This window comes from Colletotrichum graminicola, assembly GCF_000149035.1.
Source record: "Colletotrichum graminicola M1.001 genomic scaffold supercont1.63, whole genome shotgun sequence".
Taxonomy (NCBI): domain Eukaryota; kingdom Fungi; phylum Ascomycota; class Sordariomycetes; order Glomerellales; family Glomerellaceae; genus Colletotrichum; species Colletotrichum graminicola.
The window spans coordinates 96,273-122,806 of NW_007361067.1; the positions used below are offsets into that span (position 1 = coordinate 96,273).

The window sequence follows — 26,534 nt, forward strand, 5'->3', positions numbered from 1 at the left end:
CAGGTACGGCACGGAACGGATACTGGACGGGTTGTCCCCAGCTCTTCCTGCTGTTGTGTATTTTTATTCTTCACGATACACGCTTGATTGTTTTTGCATCTTTTTCTCCAGCTTCTTCCTAATTTTCTTTTCTTTTTCCTTGGAAAAAACCAAAACTGGATCAAATCAAATCCATACCTACTTCGTTCTTTCACACCCTGACTCGGCCACGTTCCTCAGGGCAAGGGCAAGATACAAAGACAAATTCAGAGAATAAAAAAAATTTAAGTTGGTTTCTGACTTCAACTGCCTAATGCATGGTTTCGTAACTTTGGCCGCGGTTAATTGGCTCTTTGGAGGAACAAGATTTGAATCGATCATCATGGGGGCTCGTCGGGTTGGGTGCCGCATGGCCACACAGACATGCATACTTAAGGCTATGTACCTACACCTCTCCCACGGGGTACTTGGGTACTGGCTGGTGGATGTGCAAGGGTAATGGTAGCATTTCTTCTGCAGGTGCATTGTCCTTCCCGGATCTTTTCGACCTCGACATTTCAAGAAACTGAAGAGGCTTCGACGACCGAGGAGCGTCCCGGAGGCCGCCTGAACTCTTCTTGTCCTTTGTCCTTCCGTCTCCTTCTCCTTCTCCTGCCTAACGAGACAGCCCGAGAGTCGTCCAATAGTAATGCCGCAATCTGTAACCAAACGAACCCGAATCAGCAGAAAGGGACCATGTGCTGCTGCCGCCTTGTTGAAAGAGAGCACGTGCACAAAGACATGTTTTACGTACTGGGTAGGCGGGCGGGCGGCTTCGAGTCTCACACTATTGACGGATCGGATGCAAGAGAGACAAGGTAAGTTAGCCAGCATTCGGGAGGACCATGCCGACACCCACGGAGACAGACGGAAGAAGCCTGCAGGTTGTGATTGTGGGGGAGGCCGCCTTAGGCCCGGCATGTGCCTGAAATGGGGATTAAGAAGGAGTGAAACGTCTCACCATCTTTGATTACATTCCGGGCAATCACTACTAACAGTGTGTACGCAGTCCCCTTCCTATTACTCCGGCGTAAGCTGGCCTCCACTACATCTTTCGATTAGAGATGGATTTGTCTATCTATCCATCGTAGCCAACGGGCATCTTGCAGCCGGGTCTAACGCCTCCGCGTTATGCGTATTGGGAGGCGCGTGTTAAGTCCTATCGAGACAACATTTAGGGTTCGACGCTACCCGGGGGTATACAGACCGGAAGATTCGTCGTTTTTGGGTGTCAGACGAGTAATGCTTTTGGTTAACGTGCCAAGTTTTACTCGTTCTAATGCGCCAGAGGCGAATATCTGGACCTGATCGAATCTAGTTTCAGTACAAGGACATATACGAGGCGTTCGCGACTAGATCTACCACGTATGTTTTCCACGCTGTGTCAAGTCAAGAATAATGACGGAGTCACAGGCGGAGCTTTTGTAGGGGGGGGGGGGGGGTGTGTGGATGCGGATATGTGCGTGCCAGTGTTCGGATACACGTACTATGTATACCACCTAGGTGGGCAGGTATGCAGCCGCGCGCAGTAGTAGTAGTGTACAATACTGAGAGGGGGAGAGGGAGCAGAATGTGTTGTAAATCGTCCACCGAGAGAAATGTCGAATTGCTATCTGTCTACCCTCCCCTGCCGTGCCGCCAGTTCCCACCCGCATGGCACTTGTCCATCAATCCGTCCGTCCCCTTTCTCGTGTGCTCCAGTAGGTACCTAGCCCGACGTGATATCATGACCCAATAATCAAAGAGAGAGACGGGTCGGGTCCTCATTATCTTTGGACGATGAGGCAATCCAAGAATGCCCTGCACCTCGCAGCACTTGCACTGGTCGACCACACACCCACGCACCCCACCCCTCCCTCCTCTCACCCCTCCCCACACTCACACTCACTACTTACCTACCCAAGGTAGGGCAGAGAGATACATACCCAGTACGTACTTGTCCATCTTCGTACGGATACCGCTGGTCCGCTTCTCCACGAGCTCGCCCCGAGGGACGAAAGTGACAAGCAACAGGTTCGAGTCTTTCCGATCCTGTCCCTATTCCGAACCCGCAACAAGGATCTACGCCCCTCCTCCGAACCCGAAATAATATCGTGGAGCGCCCAGCAAACCACAACTCGTCCAGTCACGTTGTTGCCCTTCTCCCCGCGACTCCACACGCCGCGCCCGTTCTTATAAGTGGGAGACCCCATTCTGGCCTTCTATCCTCGGTTCCAGCCCGGACCAAGTCGCGAAGCAGTCTTGCATACACCTTTGCCCACTCACTCCATACACTCCCATCTGCCTTTCCGCTCCACACTATCCGTACCTCGACACGAAAGTGGATACACGATTCCTTTGCCATCCCTGAAAGCGGACGAGAACCACCAGCCCTGACCCAAGCCATCTTCACCCGATCTCAAAGAACCAGCCCGCCGTCTTCTCAATTCTTTATAACCATGAAGGATCCCGTCCAGAGAACCGCTTCTCCCTACACCGATCCAGCAGTAAAGGGCCCAAAGTCACAAATTCTTCACGAAGGAACCCACGCAGATTTACGCAAGAGTTCGTCCCCTCCTTTCTCGTTTCCCTTTATCCATCCACATCGCCGTACCCTTTCCCGTCTATCGGACATCTTCCACTTAGACACGGGCTCTGTTTCCCCGTCTTGACCTCCCTTACCCTTCATGTAGCCTCGACAAGGCCTCCCAATCATCACAGCCCACCTTACTTGAAGCAAAGAACACACCAGGAGCTAACATGGCCACCGCCAAAGTGATCGCTAGCAACGTCAACAAGACCCCTCTCCACCCTAGTGGTGTTGCGTATGTCCACTTGCTTCCATATCTGGACCTGCGTTGCGAAGGATCCCGACTAACATGGCACATCCAGTCCTCACCACGAGCACACCGAGCTTGGTATGATAGTCTAACAGCTACCCGATCCCCTACGGCGATTGTAGCAGTCCAACACCCTGAGCTTGTCTAACACACCGAAACAGAGGAGGAGCTTCACGAGACCGCGCACATTGACTATGACCGAGTCGCCATTGTACGTGCGAACAGCACACAAAGACAGATTCTGGACAAGTAACTAACCATGGACCAGATCCCTAACGCCTCCGTCGCCGCCCTCTACGAAGATGCTCTCGTATACGAGACTGGCTCTGCCATCACATCAAGTGGTGCGCTAACTGCCTACTCTGGAAAGAAGACTGGACGCTCGCCTCTCGACAAGCGAATTGTCGAGGAGGACGGCTCCAAGGACGACATTTGGTAAGCACCGGTACCCAAACACAGCCATTGCACACATCTGGCCGCGCGCACGTGAGCAGCTAAACGGCTGGTTGCTAATTTTTGAATGCGTAATCATTTGCTAACATTCGAATTTCCTAGGTGGGGTCCTGTCAACAAGCCCATGTCACCCGAGGTAAGACAAACCACACACAGGCGGCACTCTTCCCGTCGGCTGTCTGTTTGTTTCCCGCCTAGCCCAGCCCATCACAGCCCGCCCGCCAGCAGCGGCAGTAGCCACGTCCCCCAGACACAAACATCAAACAGGATCTCGATGAAACAAGTTACCTTGCATTGCTTTGACTTTCTCTCGTCTGCAGCTGTCAAGTTGGTTGAAATACCAGTCAGCGGCGCAAGAAAAGGCCAAGCTTGCCGAGGAACTTGCTATCGATGAATACGTCATGTTTCACATCGACACTGTGACCTTCAGACACTTCCCCCTTTGTGTTCTACGTGGGAGCGATGTGTGCTCTGGGCGCAGATTGCGCCTGAAGAGTGTCGTCATAGTCTTACAGCCCCTCTGTCGCATTGTTACCACTTTCTGTTTCTGCCCCGGGGCGGGAAAAGACGCTAAACCACCTTCCATACCCCTGTCCCTCGCCCCACACCACTTTGGTCGCCTCCACATCACTGCTTCTCCCCGGCACCCAGATCCACAAATCTGCTTCAGCCTCTTATCACACATCTGCTGACACGTGAGGTTTTCTAGGTCTGGAAGATCAACCGCGAGCGTGCCATCGATTACCTGAACACAAGAAATCGCATCTACGTCGTGGACGGTTATGCTGGATGGGATGAGAAGTACCGCATCCGTGTCCGTGTCATCTGTGCCCGCGCCTACCATGCCCTGTTCATGAGAAACATGCTCATCCGCCCTCCTCGTGAGGAGCTCGAGCACTTCCACCCCGATTACACCATCTACAATGCTGGCTCCTTCCCTGCCAACAGATACACCGAGGGCATGACTTCCGGCACCTCAGTCGCTATCAACTTCGCTCAGAAGGAGATGGTCATTCTTGGTACCGAGTACGCTGGTGAGATGAAGAAGGGTGTCTTCACCGTCCTCTTCTACGAGATGCCTATCAAGCACAACGTTCTCACCCTGCATTCCTCTGCCAACGAGGGTAAGAACGGCGACGTCACCCTCTTCTTCGGATTGTCCGGCACCGGCAAGACCACTCTGTCGGCCGACCCTCAGCGTGCCCTGATTGGCGACGACGAGCACTGCTGGAGTGACCGCGGCGTCTTCAACATCGAGGGCGGCTGCTACGCCAAGACCATTGGCCTGTCCGCGGAAAAGGAGCCTGATATTTTTGGCGCCATCCGCTTCGGCTCCGTTCTCGAGAACGTTGTTTTCGACCCCGAGACTCGCATCGTCGACTACGATGATTCTACCCTCACGGAAAACACTCGATGCGCCTACCCAATTGAGTACATCAGCAATGCCAAGATCCCCTGCCGCTCCGACTCGCACCCCACCAACATCGTGCTGCTCACCTGCGATGCTCGTGGTGTCCTACCTCCCATCTCCAAGCTGGACCGCGCCCAAACCATGTTCCACTTCATCTCGGGTTACACTTCCAAGATGGCCGGCACCGAGGACGGCGTCACCGAGCCCCAGGCCACCTTCTCCTCGTGCTTCGCCCAGCCCTTCCTTGCCCTGCACCCCATGCGTTACGCTAAGATGCTCGCTGATAAGATTGAGCACCACAACGCCAACGCTTGGCTCCTGAACACGGGCTGGGTTGGTGCTGGTGCCTCCCAGGGTGGCAAGCGCTGCCCGCTCAAGTACACCCGCGCCATTCTCGACGCCATCCATTCCGGTGAGCTGGCCAAGGTCGAGTATGAGACGTATGAGACCTTCAACCTCCAGGTCCCGAAGACCTGCCCCGGCGTCCCCAGCGAGCTGCTTAACCCCAAGGCCGCTTGGGTCGCGGGCAACGACAGCTTTGAGACCGAGGTCAAGAAGCTTGGCACCCTCTTCAACGAGAACTTCAAGAAGTACGCGAGCGAGGCGACCGAGGAGGTCGTCAAAGCTGGTCCCGTTGTCTAAACTAAAGTGTCGAACCAAGTGCTGCTGTGCGAGCGTAAAGCGTCGTCATTCATGGGTTTATGATTATCATATCTAATCATTTCTTCGGGTCATATTTGGGAAACGGGCTATGTCGACATCGTTCGACATGAACATGATGCCGCATGGGACTGCGGCAGTTGGGATTCTGTTGTTTTTCTGCTGTATAAAAACAGGAGTTTGATCAGTTTTTGGACTTCATCTTATAGATTGAAAATGAAAGCAAGCTTGACGCCATCCAGAGACTCCTTTCTCCCGTGGGCCCGTCACTTAAATTCTACTTCCTCTCCAAGACTTTCGATGTCGTCAATGTAAGAACCCCCGGTTACATCCGGAAACGCATGGCTGGGTTCACGAGCTGAGTAGATTTGTACTACCAATGAGACTCCTCAACTCATCCGTGAAGCTGGTGAGGTGAGGGCGTCTACTTTCTCTCTTGGTTTGAGGCCTTAGACTGACATTAGTGCTTGGCTACACAGATGTAGGGCACAAGTACTTGTGTCATATCATGGTTTATATATTACTTTATGCAGATAGCTGCAACTCGGAGACTCATACCGTCCATCTAACCAATCTCTGGATGAAATCTTCTCGGCCACGATCCAGTTCACGTGCCCAACAGGCGGCAGATGCGGTTCGCTGCCACTTTTGAACTCCCAACCATCGGTGCGGGCGCCGCACGACTTCATCAGTGCTTCGACTTCATCAGGCGTCCTTGTTCGCAGGGCGGAAACATACCCATCAAAGACCAATACGAACGGTAAAATTGGGATGAGGTAGGTGAAAATCAACACCGAAAGCGAGCGTAACCTCCACGCATGGAAGGGCGCCAAGAAGATGCACCCGATGCCAAGGATGGCGGGCATGAGGAAAGAGTATAGGTCGCGGCCCTGCAGTTCGAATATGGCGAATCCGTCCGATGTCTCGAGTGTGTTTTTCAAAATTGCCTTTGCCAGTGGGTCGTCAAAGTGGTGGAAGGCCAGGTTGAAGAGTCGAAAGACCTTCTTGCCTTTCGAGGCATAGCCGTCAACGAGCTCGCGGGGCGCGGCGGCAGCGTCCACGCTGTTGGGCTCGTAGCCAATGTGATTGCTCTTGGCGGCGGCGCGGGCCCAGGCGTCGGTGTTAGGGTGCAGGTCGGTCAGGATGAAGTCAACAGTGGGCTGCTTCTGAGCTGTGAGGTGGCGGTTGACGTGACGCTCGATGGCAGGAGTTGGCCCGCCGGAGCCAGCGCAGAAGTCAATGAAGGTGTAGGAGGGTAGGCGGGGGCCGAGCATGCGCTGAAGGATTTGGGCGGCAACGCGGGCTGGGGAGGCAGTCTGAAGGACGGGGAGTCTTTGGACCCAGGCAGCGTGGAGGCCCTCTTGAACGTGAGCGCGGAGGAAAGACGGGAACCTGTTCAGAGAGTGTGTCAGTTGACTGCGAAGCAGAGGTGAAGCGGAGAGAGAGGGAGTCGATGCAGTCGTGCATACCATGGTTGATCGTCGATTTCGAAGAGGTGAAATCGTGGTATAAGAGGCGCCATCGTGGTGATGTTAAGGCGAGAGTGGTTGGTGTTGCTGGGAAGAGCCGTGCAAGCGAGACAATGTTCGGTATGGAGCAATAGAAATTCTGAATAGATGTGGGCGGCCAAAAGAGATTTACCGCTAGATAGCACGTGCTTCCAAAAGGATTCTGTTGTCTAGCTTGCAGGCCAATTCTAAGCCATAAAGGTTGATGCTGTGGACGGGTCGATGGTGTGCTTGTTCAGTATGGATAGAGGAACAGAGGCGTTGAGTTCGGTTCCCCTAGCTGGCGCGGAAGGCTCGAGGGTGTCGCATTCGCTGCACGTAACAAACACCTTGAGACACCGAAAGATCCAGAACGGGCAGGGATCCCGTCTCCACGTTGTACAGGTACAGGAACACAGTACCTACCTAATTATTAGGTAGGTAGGTAGGTTTGGTTGTTCATTTGACCGTGGGTGAACGACACAGCTGGTACGAGGCTGTGACATATCCACCAGTGTACTACGGGACTGCTCCGTCGGCGATTATTTGGCGGTGTCTACGTTTTGGAGGTAATTGACTATGTGAGGTGAGGATGATGAAATGGAAGATAGCATGACGGCGGGAAGCTACAGGGGGGCGGGGTTTGACAGGGCTTTAGTGGAACACCGGAGAGGGAAGCAGTGGGATCGATCCCTTGGGACTTGGAAGCCAATTCAACCTGCTATCCTCGCCAAGCGTCAACCGCCAACCAGCTTCCTCTTTGGCCTACCTGGATGAAGCCGTCGAGTTTCTGGGATAGACATTCATTGGATGATTTGACATCAGACGATTCCCGACGCATTTAGCATACCCTATTTTGATCAGACCCAATGTAACTGTCTTTCTGCTGCTAATTAGGCACCTTTTTTTTTGCAGACTGAATGAAGCGAAGCCGAGAAGCAGCCCAACCACCGGACTTCATCCCAGGATTTTGATACTTCCTTCAACATACTTTCGTCCAAGCGCAAAGGGTTTCTTTGGAATTTTGAAGCGCCATACGGCTGACAGAAGGATTGCTCGTCGCCTTCACGACCATTGTGGTCTACGGCTTCAACATGGGTCTCATTAACCCCTTAACAGTCCTCGCCGCAGGCATTGTTTCCGTCTTGCTGTATGCCATTTTTGGCCAACCCAAATTGAGGAGAAACGGTGTTCCATTACAGTAAGTCATAGGCGGAGCTTCCCACAGATGGGACGGACAGGTCCCGGTCCAACGCACCACTGACTTGGTTTGCCCAGACGCCCCCCTGGTACTCTACCCCTTGCCGGCAACGGAATTAACTTCTTAAGAGATCGACAAAAGTTGTTCGACTGGTTTGCAAAGTGCGAGCAGCTCTACGGCTTTGAGACGTTGCAGATCTCCGTACCAAGCCTCCCGCCTGGCGTCATTATCAGTGACCCAAGAAATCTCGACTACGTCTTCAAAAATGAGGGCATATTTGCCAAGGGCGAGTTCTTCCAAGCGCGGTCGAGGGACCTATTCGGTCAGCACCCCAGGCGAATCAGCACCGAAGGGTCATGTTTGCTCACACAGATACAGGAAACGGCATCATCAATGTTGATGGCGACCTGTGGAGGATACAGCGCAAGGCGGGGCTGAACTTTCTCAACACGTCAAACTTGAGAGTCTTGACAGATGTGGCTCTGCCAGAGTATCTATCGCGGAGTGTGGCCTTCCTGGAGGCTAAGGCCGGCAAGGGAATTGTTGACCTACAAGCTGTCTTTCACGAAATCACCACACAACTCATGGGGAAGATGGCGTACAATGTAGGTTTCCTTCCTGGTTCAGAGCCACTCAATCCCTGCTCCAGCCAAGTTACTCGTGTGCAAGGACTCTTTCGCTGATGGGAAGTCCCAGATGGAGATGCACGCCGAAGACGATTTCGGCCTGGCTTTCGACTACGCATCCGGAGCAACTGCTGAACGATTTCAAAACCCGCTATGGTTCGTCAGCGAACTATTTACTGGTACCCGGTTGCGGAAGTCTATATCGGCCGTGAAGTCATTCGGACGCAGTATTGTCTCCAACGCAATGAAGGACAGGAAGAGTCGTACCGTAAACGAGAAGCGGATTTTCAAGGATGCTAGCAAGGATAGAATGGGCCATATCTCGGGCAGTCTAATCCAATCGCTCTTGGACTCCATCGGGGATGAGCAGCTGGTCGCTGATGCTGCACTGAACTATCTCTCCGCTGGCAGAGACACAACGGCACAAGCTCTTACATGGACGTTCTACTTGTTAATGAAGCATCCCGAGGTCGTAGCCAAGGTCCGCAAGGAAATCGACCAAGTCACAGGAGACAGCCAGGGCACACTCGAGAAGGCCATATCAAAGCAGGGCAATCCAACATCGATGCCATACACCTTCGCCGTCTTCTGTGAAGCACTGCGCATCTTCCCACCCATCCCCTTCGAGATCAAGCAGGCCATACAGGCGACCACTCTGCCGGACGGTACTTTTCTCCCCCAAAACGCTGTCATTGTATGGTGCACTTGGGCAATGAACCGATCACGCCTCATATGGGGCCCCGATGCGGACGAGTTCCGCCCTGAGCGTTGGCTAGTTGATGGCAAAGTAGCCAACAAGAGCGCCTCGGAGTTCCCCGTCTTCAACGGTGGGCCGAGGACGTGTCTGGGCAAGAAAATGGCAGAAATCATTGCCGTGCAGGTCATCGCCACGGTGGTTGGCCTTTTTGACTGCGTGAGGGTGGACGACTCGACGAGAGTCAGCAAAAGCAGTCTAACACTCCCAATGAAGGATGGTCTACCTTGTTTTGTGCGCCGCAGGGGCACCGGTTCGGGATAGTTAAAACGCTTTTAACGAGATGTTGCACAACTGTGACAATACACTCTCGCGGCGGTGGAGTGATGTCAATTCATTGGGGAAATCATCCATCGTCGAGCAAAATGCGACAATCAAGGAGTGTTTGCAATAGATGCATAAAAAATCGTGAGGCTGAAATAGCAGAACTTGTAGTGTAGCACAACCTGGTTTCGATCCAGGGACCTCTGGGTTATGAGCCCAGCGCTCTACCCCTGAGCTATTGTGCTAGTGATAGGTCTCGCTGTTGGAACATTGGAGGATTCTGCGTTTCAATAGGGCTCGCAGCTCACCCCACTACCGCAGTTTTCGTTCCAAGGTGAATCCAGGTTCAACAAAAAGCGAGAGAAATACGTCGGCAAATAACCAAAAGTAGTGTATTCTACTGGCTCGCCGTGGGTAGTACTTGAACAATCGAAACCCGTCCACTATAGTACACGGCTGCTTGCCTTACATGCCCCGTCATGTCATCCCCTCGTTCATAATTCCTATCTGAACCACCAGTTCACCGACGCATTAAGTCGCCCGTCATGATGCCCACTCTTGACACTATGCCACCAGCCCGTGGGGACGAACAGAGCATCTCCAGGGCCTAATCTGGCTTCCACAATGTCCTCGGGGCCCTCCATACCCCAAACGGCCGCGTTCATCACGACTCTCCCACGGCCTTCCATCATCTCCGTCGTTCTGATGCGGCTGTTTCCAGACTGTTGAATCTGCGTCTGCACCCTGCGATACAAGCGATCCCCAGACGACGGGGGAAGTAAACGAATGGCCTTTTCACCGACAAGCTGGCAGAACAGATTTGGGTTAGGGTCGCGGTGCAGCGGTGTGTACGTCGGTTCCAACCCGAGCCACACGCTCGAACTGTAAATATCGCCTTTGCCGGCCTCCCTTACGATGCGCGGGACAGGGAGGTCATCCTGAATTTCCGGCGGGAGGTCGGGTATTTGGGCCTGAGCTACATAGAGCTGCTTGAGTTTTTTCTCGTGCAGTCTGTTGAACTCAATCGCCTTGAGAAGGAGCAGAAAGGGCGCGGTGAAGGAGGAGAAGCGCGGCTCCGAGGCGTCTGGGTAACTAGCGGCATGAACGATGCCGGCCAGGACCGCGCCTATCGGGTCCGAGCCCGAAGCAAGCCAGTTAAGGAACTGATTTGTTGTACTGACAATGACATTCGTGTCTTCAGAGAGCTGGGGGCTCATTAGCTCATAGGGCAGCATGTGATGCGCAAACTGGTCCATGTAACTGGCGAACGTGACGGTGGGCCCCCGTGTGAGGGCCTTGGGGTGAAAGGCTTTATCGTGCTTGAACCATTTTGATGATGCGGGAAAGGGACTCTTGATTGAGGATGTCGTTGGTTGTTTGAAAAGACGAGGTGTCCCCGGAACGAAAGCCGACTCTCGGAATTCAGAGATGTCGATGGTGTTGAATGATGTTTTTGTTACTTCGACTGAGGTGATGGTTGAGAAGCTTCGGCCGGTCAGTCTTGGCTTTGGCAACCTGATTGCGCAGCAACAGCCTGGTATGCGAGATACCATTCTCAGACACGGCTCATCTGGAAACGCTCTCTTTTCGGTATGGTGAAAAGTGACGCGTGACAAGCATATGCTACATCATCAGTTCCGGCATGACGCGTGTTTTCTCGAAACTGACATCACGTGGCGAGGGAATGGAGTTGCAAATCGGTGAGCGGCCGTAGCTGGCAGGTGAGAGGGAGACCCTCACCGAAATGGACGGCCGCAGGATTAAGAAAAGACCCGTTTCACCGGGCAGAAGCACGCGCACAGACCACGGTTGTGATTGGGCGTAATCTTCTGTTCTAAGCGGGCTGGGCCGTCTGCGTGAGGCACCACAGTCCACAGCCACCCACCACAACTTCAGCTTTTGCTGAGAGGCCCAAATACCACCGCCGCCTTCGCCCCCAAGAAAATAAGGACGAACAAAATTGTATCGCAACTCAATTTCGCTAAGCGCGCTGACTCCGATCTTTCGCGAAACCCGTCCTCGATCCACCATCCCCTCTATTGACGGCGTCGACCTTTGCGCTTGATATGCGCCGCGTCTGACCCTTCCACACGCCCACCAACTACCCCGCCATATTTGCGCCCCTGCTGGGAATACTACTCACTACCCGATATCCAAATAGCCGTACAGAGAGGCCAGTCTTTGACTCCATCCAACGGTTATATCGCGCGAGCCTACTCGCGCCGCAACCTCTCGCCTTTTAACCCGACACCCCGTCAATACCACCACCTTGGATTACCTCGACGACATGTCCACCTCTTCGGGGGCTCCGGAGTCTTGGATATCTTCCTTCTGCTCTTTACTTGGCCACGAATACTTTGCAGAAGTTTCTGAGGAGTTCATTGAAGATGACTTCAACCTCACGGGCTTGCAAAATCAGGTCGCCATGTACAAGGAAGCACTTGAGGTATGCTCTTCAGGATTTTCTCGGTGTTTACCCCTATCCTCCTAACTTGCCTTATTCGCTCTCTTTGAACCAACCCCCCCCCCCCCCCCCCCTCCTTGTGCTTCTCGGAAACTCCCGCCTTGTAGGTTTGAGTACTAACCGGGTACGTTCAGATGATCCTCGACGTGGAGCCTGAGGAAGACGAGGACGAAGAGGAGGAGGAGGAGGAAGACGAAGAGGATAATGATTCGGGAGACCAAGACCGTCTCGGTCCCAGACACGACCGGAGACAACATAGCCGCATGGCGAGTGACCTTAGCGTCATTGAGTCTTCCTCCGAGATGCTCTATGGCCTGATTCATCAACGGTTCATCTGCTCACGGGCAGGAATCCAGCAGATGAGTGAGAAGTACGAGCTGGGTCACTTCGGCTGCTGCCCCCGCACAAACTGCGATCAAGCAAGGACACTCCCGGTGGGACTCTCTGATATTCCTGGTGAAGACACTGTGAAGCTGTTCTGCCCCTCATGTCTCGACGTCTACGTCCCCCCCAATAGCCGCTTCCAGACGGTTGATGGAGCCTTTTTCGGTCGCACATTCGGTGCCCTTTTCCTCCTCACGTTCCCGGAGTACGACCTCACCAAGCGTGGAGCTGAGGTTCTCAGCAGCGGTGGCGCACGCATCAACGATGACTCGGTCGAGATGATAAACGGCATGTATGCCAAGAACATTGCACCCGGTCTGGGTGCTGGTCGGATATACGAGCCTCGCATCTACGGCTTCCGCGTCTCTGAGATTGCCAAATCGGGTCCGCGAATGCAGTGGTTGAGGGACAGGCCGGACGACATGACCGAACTGGACGAGGCGCGCCTCTATGCGGATGAGCACCCCGATTCGGATGAGGACGACGAGAACATGAACGGCAATGGACGGCCCGCACCTCGGCACCGTGCTCCACGTGGCAATGCCCGCCTTCGCGGGCAACGCCAGGCCCAGAATGGCAGCCCCATGAACGTCGAGACGAATGGTGCGGAATCGGAACTTTGAGAGCCGAGCTGGATACCAGGGATATTTTCGTCCTCTCCATGATCTGTACTCGGTTCCCGCAATCTGGCGATGACAATCGATGGCACACGTGAGTGCTACGCCAAGATAGAGGCACGAATAGTTGTGGACGGGGGATGGTGGAGCGCGCGAGGTAAAGGTCAATACGGATGATGCCCTGCATAAGGTAGAAGGCGTTTAGGAGACAAGTCCCGATCTCTCTCGACGAATGGGCAACGTCGCTGCTAAAGGGGGTGCATTCCGGAAGTAAACAAGTCATATCGTGGAACGAAATACGGTTTCGATTCTCTTCGCAGGCGACAACGTCTGCTGTATAGGCGTAATGCGACGGCCATTGCATTTTTGGGGCCTCGGGAAACAGACTATAGATTGCATGCAATTCGTCGGTCAATCTAAGCAACCACCCACCTTGTGCCCATCGTGATGCCTGCTCATGTATGCGTTTGTGTTGTGTCATGTTTCGAACCGTCGTTTGCTGTTCCCTTCCGTAGACGTCTTGTTCTCATCCGTCTCTTTTCAACATCATTGATAGACACCACACTAGGAGATACCTCTAGACGCTGTCATAATATATTTCCCTGCAACCGACGAATTATCGCGCCAACGAATGACAAGGTCTCATGTCCTTTCATTCTTGTTCTTCCCCAGCATAATAGTTGGCAGTCTTTCATCTCTATTTCACCTCGTCGCACTGGACGAACATTAACTGTTGACACTGTCTCACATCTTCCCTGAGATCTCCTGCTGTCTATCCAAAGCTGGAGGGGTATCTTGGGAACGAGCACATGAAGAGTTGAGAGTCGATTTCCTCCAAATCCGCCGGAAAAGAAGTTGAACAGTGATTCAATGGCTCACGAGAACCAGGCTCGGTCATTCACGTCCTCATATATCGCGGAAATCGGCAGCTGCATGATGTTACACGGCGTGACTTTGGCACCATGGCTGGAAGCTTTAATGTATTTTCCCCAGACACTCGCTCAAACAATACAGCGCTCAGATACTGTATCCGCAGTCTCATTAGCCCCGGCTTCTATCCCAAGACAAGCTGTTTATTTCTTTTTGAGGGGGGCGTGCTTTCTATGCATCATGGAGCTCCAATGAGTATTTCGTATCAATAAGAACTTGCATGTATGGGAGCTGACCAGTACTACGGCATATCCCTCCGAGGGAGGCAGGTAATGAACCATATATCCCTCGAGACATGACTTTCAGCCCAGATCATATTCAAAACCAAACATCCCTAATGATTCGGTATAGCGGTCCGACGCTGTACGCTTTGGGTTCGAGGGGCCGAAACACAGCGATATAAGGACTCTTGGTAACGAAAACAAGCCAAATTGTACCAACAGCACTCATGCCTGGGAGGTTGGTCAAGTATGATATCTTCAGGTGCTATTCTCTAGACCACAAGTTGCTAATTAAGTTGAAATACCCGGACATGGCAGATAAAAGCCAAGGTTCGCATCAGGGATTTTAAATAAAGAAATATAAAACACAAAGTATTGTAAGTGTGGCATAGGTTTTTGCCTATCGTCGCATTAGTTTGGTAATGCGGCTAGCATTCAGTATGAATATGGTTGGACATGCTGTCCTCTTTGAAGATGCTTTTGGCAGTGGGGTGGTCCTTCTTTTCCTTAACACAGCGGCTGGCTAAGTTGAGCAGAGGGGATGGTGTACCCGGCCTGAATTGAGATATAGAGCTTCGTTTCCCCTTGGTGAGTAAACTGGTGTTAGCTGATGCTACTTGGGAGGAAGAGCATTGGCTGTACTTGATTTTATTATGGGCAAATTAATCGGTGGAAAGTTGCCCCTTTGAACTCCTACAGTTGAAAGGCTGAGGTATGAATTGCACCTTCTCATCCCAGGAACGACAGCCAGCCACCGGCTGTCCTGGTTCCTGTGCCTCTCTGGAAGAAAGTCGAATGTAAGTATACCATCTCCGTCTTGAATTTGATTACTGAAGCTCTGTTACGTTTTGGCGCCATGGTTCCCTCATTTACCCAGACATAGGTAGCGAAGACACACTTTTCCTCTAGAGCCCATCAACACACAGCACGAGTGTTACGCCGTGCTATGCTATGCCAGCTGACATAGTCCTTCGATCGTATCCATAGACCCACAGGCCTGGATCCATCCTCTACAACTTGTTTTCCCGACTTCACATATCCACCCAGGACACCGGCAAGATGGTTGAGCGGCCTAAGGCGCTAGCCTAGGTGCTAGTCAAGGAGGCGGCCAATAGACGCGATTCTTGAGGCCTGGGTATAGCGGCGAACCGTGACGTTGGCAAGATTGTGCTAAAGCATAGTTGCCAAGGCCACGGCAGATGGGCATTTAGCATTCCCTCAAGGAGGGAAAGACATTTGAAGGTAGGACAAGGGTGCAGGATGGTCCTAGAAGCGTTTAGAACCAATACTAACCTACGCTCCATGTACCCCCACAGCTCCGTTTCTGTGAGATGAGATGCTCAGAAAATAAGGCCACCATTCAAGTTGTGTTAGAATCAGTGCTATTTGACTGACGTTTATTCCTTACTGAGAAGGGGGGGAAAGCACACTCAGCGTCGGGCATCTGGAAATATAGTGACGGCCAGCGCCTCACCAGCATAGCGTCACAACGTTTCTCGCGACCATAAAGGTCAGGTCAGTCGTTGGGTTCTTCAGGCTAGCCAAGGATTCTAAGAAAATGTCACAGGTTGGTAAAAGGGAGAGCAGTGCGTGGTTGCTAATGGCCAAGTAAAGTGATAACATTTTTTTCTATCTTCGAGCTAATCTGGTCCAGGATATGCATTCTTGAGCAGCGCGGAGTGTGTGAATCTGTGGAAGTCCGGATTAGCAAACATCCATTGACAGAACAAGTTTGTTATTGCCAAAGAGAGCATTGTATGTAAGCTACATTCAGACTGTTGAGCTTGATAATTTTTGAATCAACATGGTATTTTCTGTTGGCCGTTCTTAATGGAAGAGGTGATCATCAATGTAGCAACCCACGGACGTGTGGGTGAGGTTAGGGAGTAAAAGCAGATGCTTACCAGGTTAAGATATCCTGCGTGCTGGACTATTGGTAAGTAGCAGGTTCGGACTATTTGAAAAGGGATATCGTGTTGTAGATTAAGGAAAGCGAAAGGGAAAGGATTGAAATTTTTGTAGCTGGACGAAATAAGTCCAGCGCACGGCCCACACGGGCTCGCTTCGCGCGGCCGGCATTTGGTAAGCAGGTTGTCCCGTCAGGCAGAAAGTGCTTAATTGCATAGGCTGCAAGAAATCGAGACTACCCCACCATCTATGAGTGAAAGAGGTATAAGAGGCGGTACAATCGCATATACCGGTAACCAAAGAGGTTGCCCACTGCGACCAAGACAACCCCGCTGTCAACAAGGAAACCCGAAGGCATACTGCCCTATGCCCGAAAGGGCCCGACGGGCCAGGTACCTCGTCAGCGTGTGCGACACGCGTTAGGTACCTTCCATCCCGAACTGGAACGGCCTTGGGCCCTCGATGTGTGCGCTGTGCCCCTGTAAGGTGACGGACGGCCCCTCTCAGTCACCACCACCCCTCATTCTTTTCTTTCCAGCCTGACTGCCCTGAGGAAAGCTCTCCCATTAGATTAAAAAAGGCCACCCAGACTCTCGATCGCTTTTTGCCCCATCATAGACATACCGACCACGCCTACAACATAGCCTTCCTCTTTTGAAATCAAACAAAATGGCTGGCAGTAAGTCAATCCCGTCCTCCCTCCGCGACCAGTGCGACCAGCCTTGCACTTGCGCTTCGCGTTGCGCTGGCCGTGTTTTTGCCCCGCTTCTCCGACATCTCCACGATTCCTTGTTTTTCTTTTGCCAACATCGAGTTGCAGATGGATGTACGGAAAGGTGGCTAACTAAGTTTCAATGACAGACTTTGAAGAGGTCGCAAGTAGGTGCTCCCGTTGCTCGACAGGTCGAAACCTGCTTTCCAATGCCGTTGCCGTCTATCTCCGACCCTAAGCCAGACTGACTCCTTCCTGAACGCAAACAGAGCAGTTCATCGAGTTCTACTATAACCAATTTGACTCGGACCGCAAGGGACTTGCAAGCCTCTACGTGAGATACCAACCGATTTTCTATTTTATTTTTCATCTCTCGATCGGCTGGCCTTGCGAAGCTAACGACAAAACTAGCGCGAGCAATCCATGCTGACTTTCGAGTCCGCTTCCACCCTTGGCGTCAACTCCATCGTCGAGAAGCTCACGGTATGTGATTGCTGGATAAGAGCTAGAGGATTAGGGTGCTGCCGCGAGGTGACACTAACACCATTGCAGTCTCTTCCTTTCGAGAAGGTCAAGCACCAGGTTACGACCCTCGATGCCCAGCCCACCCTCGAGGGCGGCATCATCATTCTCGTTACCGGCCAGCTTTTGGTAAGCACAAGACTAAATCCTTTAGGTTAATCAACCTCATTGAATATTCTCTGACACTCGCGAATCTAGGTCGATGAGGAGCAGCGCCCCCAAAACTACACCCAGGCTTTCCAGCTGGTGCGTGACCCTACCGGCAACTACTTTGTCTTCAACGACATCTTCAAGCTCGTTTACGGTTAAGTGTTGTAACTTTTGACGAGATACACGTGCCACTTCTTCCGACGACACGAGACAAAAGGCATGACTTCCGGCAGTTTAGAGGAAATGACGACTTGATGAGATCCAGACATCCGACTTCAATGAACTGGGCATAGGTAGAGGCAGGGAATGAAAGCATCCCCTTCCCCGGTTTGTCTTAGGATTTTGCAAGGAATCAAGTAAGGCTCTGCTCGTCTGCATGGCCCTTGAAAATTGGAGAAATAAGTTTACCATCACACATGTTCAACACCATTGACGCCCACCCTCTGATTTCGTAAAATGACCTCAACCTCTCTGTACCGTCTGTTTCGTTTCCCGTGCCATGTTCACTTTGGTTTCTTAACACGACTGTCCCCAGAGACGGAGCAAATCTGAAGCCTTCAGATACAGTTGTGGCCACCGCTAAGTATCGCCTCACATGGGCGGGCAGGTGAAGGGGTATGTCCAGATTACGCCGTTGACAGCGCTCATTATCTTTCAGCGGACCAGCATGGACGCATCTCCTCCATCGCTAAACACAAGCTGGGCATGCTTTCCGCGGACAATCTCTTCCTCCCCGCCGTTGGAAAGGATGCTGCTGCTCCTATGGCTCTTCGGAAACTTGGTGCCAAACCCAAGATCACGGATACGACCGCTAGCGATATCAAAAATACATCCGTGGACTGTAAGACCACGCTCCTTCATGGCCTCTTGGACCGTAAAGTTAGCCATCAAGACCTTGACACCAGTCTCCACGTTCATCTCGGCAATTCGGACAGCACGATGGTCATCGTCCTTGATGCCAGCAAGCTCCTCGGCATTTTGAACGCGAACCGCTTTCAGTGGCGTAAGCCAGGTGTCCAGGACGCCTCCGACACGCGAATCGCCCAGCGCTGCCTTAGCACCACCGCAGGCCGAGTGGCCACAGAGGACAACATGCTTGACCTTGAGGTGTACGACAGCGTATTCGATGACGGCTGAGGTGTTGATATCCGTGGGCGCGACGATGTTGGCAATGTTGCGATGGACGAATACGTCGCCGGGCTGAAGCCCGAGTATTGTTGTCTCTGGCACTCTTGAATCAGAGCAGCCTAACCACACTGTTGCCATACCTTGTTAGCTACATAACTGATAACACGTTGTCGGCGGCGAGCGTGATTAGCAGCCGGTATGCGTGGAAGCTAGGTAGCCTTACATATCGAGGGCGACTGCCCCGAAGCGAGGTTTTTGAAGAAGGCAGGGTTTTGGTGCGATTTGTACCCAGCCCATGCCTGGTTCGAGCTCAAAGCGTACAAGAACTTGTTCTCTGTATTGACGAACATGCTGCATCAGTGACATGTGAGGGTAGACCATGAGGGCTCTTAGTGGTGCTTACGGTCTTGGAACGCCATTGCGGTCAATTCAACCACTAAGCAGCCTGACTTGCGAGGAGGCTTGAAAGGATATCGATAAAACTGATACAAAAGGAACAGTCGGAGTCGCCTTATTGCTAGCTAGCCTTGTTTGGACGCAGTGCGGTTGAGGGCCAGCTGAGACCTGCGCAGCTGGAGTTGCTTAGCCAAGGAGTCAACTATTATATGAGACCTCCTGGTTGGTGCTTATGTTGGATCCAAGACAGAGGACCCGGGCCGGCCACTAGAGTCCTGTCTCTTTCCGAAGCTTCAGGATCAAGAAACCCAGTAAATCTTGTCTGGGAGGGAGACTGCCGGTCGGAGCTGTGGGGAGCACAACAGCGTTGAGTTGGAAGGCAAACTTATTTTCAACAGCCGATAATATGCGCAGTAAAATGGTTGGAGAGTCACCAGAGTCGGGGTTTATCAAGTCCAACGTGATGGGAGGGCGGGCGCCGAATGATGTGGTGTGACCTTGAATCTCCTTGTAGGATTATGCTGCTACTCGAATGTGGGTCAGCGATGTCGGGCTAGATGCATTATGACAATCGGCCTAAGCAACAGAATATTGAGGCTTTGTCGGGGAAAGAGAGGGAGGAGAGAGGAAGAGGAAGAGGGAGAGGAAGAGGAAGAGGGAGAGGAAGAGGAAGAGAGGTAGGGAAGTGCCCAAAGATTGTGTGGGCGGGTGACTGAAGGTGGAACGTGGTATCTGGTGCATGGCAGAGCAAAGGGCAACCAACCGTGTCAAGGAGACTTAATGAGACTCACGTTGAGATAGTCGAAAAATTGCAAGTAAGACGTGGGTTGCTGGGGGGGGGGGGGCAGGCTATAATAAGAAAAGCGTCAAGCAAGGTGTTTCGAGATCCTGCAGAAGCAACTGAGATGCTACACGCAGTTTTTATGATAGAGTATATTGTGAAACTCTACCGAGGACGAGGATAAAGAGGATGAAGGTGATATAAGTAGAGAATGATGATATATTGCTTGGGGATGGATATATTAGGGCGACGGGGAGGGCAATAACGACACATAATACCAGGGCATGTTCGTGCATCTCGCGTCCTTTGGGACCGGGGGACCATGGCACTTCATGAAAAGCTGCCCGCACCCAGAGACAGAGCCAAGCCTTGGACGAGTCGCCCCGAAATACCAAACGTGTCATCCTGGATTCACCAGGGACTAGCTAGCACAAGGCAGACGGTAAAGGTGGGAGATGGTGGGCTTGAGGGGAGAGAACGGGAGGACCCCCCCCCCCCCCTCGATGCGTCTAACTCAAATTGCGACTTGAAGTGTTTGTTATTCTGGACAACGACCCAAGCATAATCCGGCCCTGCCGACCTCCCGGCGCCATGTATTAGCGATTCTTACCGGAAGACACGGCAAATCTGACATTTCCTATAGCAGCTGTTCTGATTTGACGAAAAAGGCGGTAATGGGACAAGAGGGGGGGAAGCGGGGGGGGGACTCGTTGAATAGATGCGAGGGCGGTATTATCGGTAGTTGACTACAACTCTGTCCACCAGATCTGGGCAGAAGTATCGTCTGCGTGTGATTGTCTCCTAGGGTTAGCATTCTCCGCCAGTTGAAGTACCTCCGTCCTAGCCTGGCATGGACAGAGCAAGCATCATACCCTGTAGGCCGCTCCTATATGGACTGGACATATGGCAATCCACAACAACACGGGAAACGCTCATCTAATCGTTGGTCCGCTGGGATCGGTGGTTCTGAGGCATATCATAACGGGTACGAGCTGGCGAGGATTAGTTGAGTCAAGGGCGCTTCCCGGCTCTGAAACAGTCGCGTACCGGTGTGTATGTGCACCTCAACATACTGGCATGGAAGGTATCTTCAACGATACGTGCTCTCTTTGTCCACCAAATATTATGTTCCTCCCCCGAATCTGCCTCGGAGTCCACGTTCTGATCAGCATTCCTCTGACAACTTGGGCAGCGTGTGCCGTGTTCCGGGGGTTGAAGTGACTGACCGCAATCTCTACCCCCCAAGTCCTGGGACCGGGAGGGTCGCCGGCATGGGTCATTTGCCAGTCAAGCCGGTACGCCTCATTGACTACAGGAGGGGATGATGGAGAGGGGAGACGCAGAGCATGGCAATAAAGCAATGAAGCAGGGCGGTTGATGGCTACCAACTAGCCCGAAAGCAGTTAGTGATGCCATACTCGCATTAAACGTCCGGACAGGCGCTTACAATGTTCCCGGTCATAGTTTCATTGGCAATTCCCCAGGTAGAAGAAGTGAGCGGAAAGTGGCCCGGCCATTTGTCACAAACACTCAACTGGCCTTCTCCTCGTCTCGACATAGAGGGGCTCAACGCCGCTCTTCATACCATAAAGCGCAGATGCCGATTGCGCTCAATTATGTACAAATAGGCGTGCCGAGAGGATAGGGTGGGTCGGGCCATTAGATTGGATTGCCATTTAAAGTTGATGGCGATGAGCCGGCTGATAAGTCTGTGCCGATCGACGGATTTCGAGTTCAAGGAGGATAAAATAAAGGGGGACTCCCGTCAACAACCCGGACCGGGAACAATCAGAACCGGGGTGGGTGCAGTCGAGGTAGGTTTGCGGCAAAGAAACACATGTGTCAACCGAAATGAGCCATCCAAATAGATATCCGGCCCAGACCGGATGATCCTAAACAGACGCAGTGTTGTCTGCAAGCAATGGCGGCGGACACGCGCAAAGCACGAGTGGGCAGCTTGAGAACGACAGGGGCCGGAAGAAGATAAGCACTCCTGGCTGAAAAGCCGAGAATGCTACGGTATTCGTACCTCCATGATTGGGATACACCGCTATATTCGTTGGCTTGGCGTGCAACAGGTCTGGCATCTCCACATACTCAAGTGCGGACCGCATCATTTCGATTTTCTTGGGTAGTGATGCTCGTACCTACAACAATCCTATCTCAGACGTTTCTCATCCTTTTGAAGCACTTTGAGTTTTGTGTCAAGAGACATTAGCAAACTGATCTAGATCAACCCCACCTCTGTAGGAACAGTCCTTGTCGCCGATCAACCCCACCGCCAACCGTGACCGGATGCTTTATTTAACTCCCGCTTTCTCTCCTCACATTTAGGTACCGTCGGCACTCGTCAGTTTCGTAAGCCACTAGTAGGCAGGCTAGCTGAATATAGCTAGAGAATTACCAGTAGAAGCTAGTGTATGATCACCGCACTAAACTGGAGATAGCAGGCGGTCAACCCACCCATACCCAGCCAGCCAGCCAGCCAGGCTTGCACCTAAACCTCCTGCTGACGTATATAGCACGTGACTGGTCCCTACTTCTGATCTCTGTTTCTGCCGTAACGCTAGTCGCTTCTCAGCGGCCGCTATACCCTTTACCGTTAGCCTAATCGATAGTGGTTTGCGAAACTGACGAGTGCGGACGGTAGTCCGCTTCAGCGTCCTGAGATTGCATTACTACACTACAATGGCTCGCACATGACCAGATGGGAGGCAGGTCGGGCAACTACCTCTCCTCGGGCTTCAATATCGACGGCAACCTCTCCCTTGAGTCCTCTGTCTAAAGTCGGGTAACCTTTTACTTACTTATATATACTCAGCATACGACTGGGCGTCGCCACTGTTGACGAGAACCTACCAACGGTCACGTTGGCATCCCGATTCTCTAGGGTAAATGTCATCAATGGCTTGATTATATCACATATAACTCGGGCTTCTGGCAGATACATTGGATTGCCGTTCACTCAATGGTGAGATATGCATTCCTTCGGGTCGGGAATGGGGCACGACGCATCGCGACGCAAGTGACATGCGTCGTCGAGGCACAGCATTATGGAACAGAAGCATGAACTTGAAACCCAATAGAATAGTCATCCCGACGCCATGCCAAATTTTTGTGAATCCGATAACCTCCAGTGGCCTAGTCTCCTAATAAACTAAAGCAGTCCGGGTATTGATCCATCTTAGACCTTGATGGCGTTGTCGAGAGCCTTCTGCTTCTTCTCGGTGCGCTTCTGGGCCTTGGCGCCCATGATACCACCACCCCACTGCTTTCTCGCGCTCTCAGTCTTCTCTAGGTAGCCGTCCTTGATGGCGGAAATGAGCTTGGAGAGCTCAGTCTTGTCCTCAGAGCGAACCTCGGTGATGGCAAGGACAGCAGCGGTCTGAAGAGTCAGCGCATGAACAAGAAGCAAGGTATTGCGACTACAGCAGGAATGGAGAAATACCTTCTTGTGAACGACTGTGCCGAGACGAGCCTTGCCCTTGATGATGGCGAAGGGGACACCCATCTTGCGGCAAAGGGCCGGAAGGAAGATAACCAGCTCAATGGGGTCGACGTCGTTGGGGATCAGGACGAGGGAAGCCTTCTTGTTCTCAATCAGGCCAACAACGTGGTTCAGGCCGTACTTGACAGTGTAAGGCTTCTTGGAGACATCCTCCTTCTTCTTGCCCTCCTTGATGGCGGTGGCCTCCTTGACGAGACGCTCCTTCTTCTCGGCCTTGGTCTCGGGGCGGTACTTGTTGAGGAGCTTGAAGGCCTGGGCGGCAGTGTTGCGGTCGAGGACGTGCTGGAACTGGGCAATCGCAGGGGGGACCTTGAGGCGCATGTTCAAGATCTTCTTCTGGCGCTGAAGACGAACATACTCGGGCCACTTGACCATGCGGGCCAAGTTACGGCGGGGTTGGATATCCTGACCGATGCCAAAGTTGCGGGGCTTGCGCTCGATGAGAGGGTTCTACAGCGCGTGGTCAGCCGCAATGATGCTGCGCGAGTATTGGGGAAGAATGAGCACATCGGACTTACCTTAGGACCCTTCTTGGAGCCAGCCTTTCCCTGAGGGAAAGGGGCGGGAGCCACCTTCTTACCGGACTTGGGAGGCTGTCATTGAGAAAGAAAGACATCAGCGAGTTGTCCAAAGCAACTTGAGTCTTCCCTGAACTCTAAAGAGAAAGACGGCGAAGCATCAGAGACGGATCCCTGACGCCTCACACGTCCCCTCCAGCCAGAATCATCATCGTTACCCCGTTCCCAACACGCAAGCGTGCCGGGAGCAGATGGGAAGATGGAAAATCATATCACAGCGCGCATCCGAGCGATCGCTAGACAATTGCCTCGAGTGCGAAAAGAATTGTCGAAGACTCAATGTGTACTCACCATTTTGTCGGTTGTCGTGATGCTGCCGTGGGCGGGGATGAATGAGGGACGGACACAAGAACAAGTGCAAGTGTCAACAGTTTTTTTGGGTAGACGAAAGAAAAGACTTTCAGACTCGCGGTGTGGGCCGAGAGCGAGGAAAAAAAAAACGATTAGGGCAAGTGTGGCCGTAGACTCTCGATAAGGAGTCGCCTTCCAGGCTTGGAGGACAAGCTAGTCTTATCTCCACGTGACCTTAATGCACCGACAGCTTCTGTCATCTCTTTGAATTCTGCGCAGCATTTGATTGGCATGTTTGTTAGATAGGTCTGGGACTGTGAACAACCACACGGACCCATGTTGGCTACTCGACTTCCTTATTTCCTCATGGCTGTACCAAGGCAGTTTTTCATAGCAGAGTCTTCTCGAGAATATTAAAACTACCGATATCTGGTATGAGTTTCTGGAGGCACAATGGACTTTTTTTTTCGGTCGTTCAACTATCTGCTGCTGGGGTTCACTGAGGTCCAAAATGATCACTGACATAGCATCCGGCAGGTCAAGGTCTTCTTAGCTAAGCGGTACGTACTGAAAGAACTTTGTAGTCAGCGTCGCCAAGCAAAAAAACCCCCCCCCGTTAGTCTTGCCCCAAGGTCGTTATACATCATGCACGCAGCTTCTTGGCTCTGTCTGATAACCAACGCAAAAAGAGTTTTATCCACGTAGATTCGGTCCATCGATCAGGTCTACCGGCATGACACAGAGGGGTCCCAACACTTGATCTCGGTCGTTGCTCAATTCCTTCATCAAACCCTGTAATCAGGTTCCCAGGCCATCACACGGAGCTTCGATTCCAACGCGGGTTAGGTTGACCGATAACAACCCCCTGCTGAAGACTGTAGCAAAGCTGAATCACCGTCGCGACTGTCTACTTCAGCTGGAATCATTACTCTTCTGCAAGGAGCCGACACATTGTATCTAGTCCTCAACAGCAAGGCCAGTGGCTGTCACCGCAAGCTGCCCAAGCGCAGTCACCAACATGGCTCCTGTTCTGTGCGCCAAGTGCAAGACGGAGCGCGCCCTCGTCAAGCGTCCTAAGAACCATCAGAAGCTCTGCAAGCACTGTTTCATTTCGGTCTTTGAGGAGGAAGTGCACCATACGATCGTCTCCTCTGCGCTGTTTTCTCCGGGAGAAAAGGTGGCTATTGGTGCTTCGGGCGGCAAAGACTCGACCGTCTTGGCGAGCGTTCTCAAAGACCTCAATGAGCGTTATCATTACGGTCTGGATCTTGTGCTTCTTAGCATTGATGAGGGAATCAAGGGTTACCGAGACGACTCCCTGGAGACTGTCAAGAGAAATGCCACTCAGTATGAGATGCCTCTGACGGTTATTGGGTACGATGAGTTGTACGGTTGGACTATGGACCAGGTCGTCCAAACGATTGGAAAGAAGGGCAACTGCACATATTGTGGCGTGTTTCGTCGACAGGCGCTTGACCGTGGGGCCAAAATGTTGGGCATCAAGCACCTCGTCACTGGCCACAACGCAGATGACGTTGCGGAAACTATCCTAATGAACCTTTTAAGAGGCGACTTACCTCGCCTGGGCCGGAGCACAAGCATCGTTACTGGAGACGACACCTGCGATGTCAAGCGCAGCAAACCCCTCAAGTATTCTTATGAGAAAGAGATTGTGCTATATGCACACCACAAAAAGCTCGACTACTTCAGTACCGAGTGCATATACAGCCCTGAAGCATTTCGAGGGACCGCTCGTACCTTGATCAAGAATCTTGAGCGGGTGCGGCCAAGCGCTATCCTCGACATCGTCCGCAGTGGCGAAGACATGGCACGTCTTGTTGCTGGCGGACAAAGTAGTACTTATGCTTGCAGAGGATCTTCTGCCCGCGACGCTGAACATGATTATACTACTGGGTGTGGATCGCAGCAGAGCAAGGCTTCAAAGAAAGAAATTGCTCAGTTGGATGCAAGCCTAAGCCAAGCAACTATTGACGATGATCTTGAGATAGACTTCACCAGGACCGCAGCTGCGGATAACCGAACACAAACCAAGAACCAACCTTTGCCAAACCGAGCGTTACCCAGTGTCCCTTTACAGACATTGGGCAAGTGCGAAAGGTGCGGTTACATGTCCAGTCAGGCTATATGCCAAGCCTGTTTGTTGGTGGATGGCTTGAACAAGAACAAGGCGCAAATTCGTATAGGCTAGAGTTGGTTTCGGTTGAAGAAGGACATCACTACCCCGGTTGTT

General features: G+C 52.4%; 9 protein-coding genes and 1 non-coding gene across 10 annotated transcripts; 5 read left to right on the forward strand and 5 right to left on the reverse strand.

Moving 5' to 3' along the window:
- Positions 1 to 2,456: 2,456 nt before the first annotated feature.
- GLRG_10595 (phosphoenolpyruvate carboxykinase) lies at positions 2,457 to 5,343 on the forward strand (the record flags this gene model as incomplete). Its single annotated transcript, XM_008101280.1, has 7 exons — positions 2,457 to 2,562; positions 2,774 to 2,822; positions 2,890 to 2,915; positions 2,999 to 3,048; positions 3,106 to 3,272; positions 3,393 to 3,426; positions 4,000 to 5,343. 7 exons carry the CDS (start codon positions 2,457 to 2,459, stop codon positions 5,341 to 5,343), a joined length of 1,776 nt encoding a protein of 591 aa, XP_008099471.1.
- Positions 5,344 to 5,810: 467 nt separating this feature from the next.
- On the reverse strand, positions 5,811 to 6,883 carry GLRG_10596 (uncharacterized protein; the record flags this gene model as incomplete). The annotated part of the gene is made up of 3 exons (XM_008101281.1): positions 5,811 to 5,832; positions 5,920 to 6,753; positions 6,831 to 6,883. 3 exons carry the CDS (start codon positions 6,881 to 6,883, stop codon positions 5,811 to 5,813), a joined length of 909 nt encoding a protein of 302 aa, XP_008099472.1.
- Positions 6,884 to 7,942: 1,059 nt separating this feature from the next.
- On the forward strand, positions 7,943 to 9,693 carry GLRG_10597 (cytochrome P450; the record flags this gene model as incomplete). The annotated part of the gene is made up of 4 exons (XM_008101282.1): positions 7,943 to 8,049; positions 8,127 to 8,371; positions 8,428 to 8,654; positions 8,746 to 9,693. The coding sequence occupies 4 exons, from the start codon at positions 7,943 to 7,945 to the stop codon at positions 9,691 to 9,693; spliced, it is 1,527 nt and encodes a 508-aa protein (XP_008099473.1).
- A 173-nt stretch (positions 9,694 to 9,866) lies between these two features.
- Positions 9,867 to 9,938, reverse strand: GLRG_13266. Its single transcript has one exon. It is a non-coding gene; the product is annotated as a tRNA-Met (tRNA).
- Positions 9,939 to 10,196: 258 nt separating this feature from the next.
- Positions 10,197 to 11,337, reverse strand: GLRG_10598 (JmjC domain-containing protein; the record flags this gene model as incomplete). The annotated part of the gene is made up of 2 exons (XM_008101283.1): positions 10,197 to 11,178; positions 11,321 to 11,337. 2 exons carry the CDS (start codon positions 11,335 to 11,337, stop codon positions 10,197 to 10,199), a joined length of 999 nt encoding a protein of 332 aa, XP_008099474.1.
- Positions 11,338 to 11,980: 643 nt separating this feature from the next.
- On the forward strand, positions 11,981 to 13,164 carry GLRG_10599 (casein kinase II regulatory subunit; the record flags this gene model as incomplete). Its single annotated transcript, XM_008101284.1, has 2 exons — positions 11,981 to 12,139; positions 12,292 to 13,164. The coding sequence occupies 2 exons, from the start codon at positions 11,981 to 11,983 to the stop codon at positions 13,162 to 13,164; spliced, it is 1,032 nt and encodes a 343-aa protein (XP_008099475.1).
- A 3,722-nt stretch (positions 13,165 to 16,886) lies between these two features.
- On the forward strand, positions 16,887 to 17,760 carry GLRG_10600 (nuclear transport factor 2 domain-containing protein; the record flags this gene model as incomplete). The annotated part of the gene is made up of 6 exons (XM_008101285.1): positions 16,887 to 16,896; positions 17,079 to 17,096; positions 17,199 to 17,263; positions 17,341 to 17,412; positions 17,482 to 17,580; positions 17,650 to 17,760. 6 exons carry the CDS (start codon positions 16,887 to 16,889, stop codon positions 17,758 to 17,760), a joined length of 375 nt encoding a protein of 124 aa, XP_008099476.1.
- A 495-nt stretch (positions 17,761 to 18,255) lies between these two features.
- On the reverse strand, positions 18,256 to 19,148 carry GLRG_10601 (carbonic anhydrase; the record flags this gene model as incomplete). The annotated part of the gene is made up of 3 exons (XM_008101286.1): positions 18,256 to 18,857; positions 18,953 to 19,063; positions 19,133 to 19,148. The coding sequence occupies 3 exons, from the start codon at positions 19,146 to 19,148 to the stop codon at positions 18,256 to 18,258; spliced, it is 729 nt and encodes a 242-aa protein (XP_008099477.1).
- A 3,942-nt stretch (positions 19,149 to 23,090) lies between these two features.
- Positions 23,091 to 24,286, reverse strand: GLRG_10602 (ribosomal protein L7Ae/L30e/S12e/Gadd45 family protein; the record flags this gene model as incomplete). The annotated part of the gene is made up of 4 exons (XM_008101287.1): positions 23,091 to 23,291; positions 23,355 to 23,864; positions 23,933 to 24,007; positions 24,284 to 24,286. 4 exons carry the CDS (start codon positions 24,284 to 24,286, stop codon positions 23,091 to 23,093), a joined length of 789 nt encoding a protein of 262 aa, XP_008099478.1.
- A 1,015-nt stretch (positions 24,287 to 25,301) lies between these two features.
- On the forward strand, positions 25,302 to 26,492 carry GLRG_10603 (PP-loop family protein; the record flags this gene model as incomplete). Its single annotated transcript, XM_008101288.1, has 1 exon — positions 25,302 to 26,492. The coding sequence occupies one exon, from the start codon at positions 25,302 to 25,304 to the stop codon at positions 26,490 to 26,492; it is 1,191 nt and encodes a 396-aa protein (XP_008099479.1).
- Between the last annotated feature and the right edge of the window lie 42 nt (positions 26,493 to 26,534).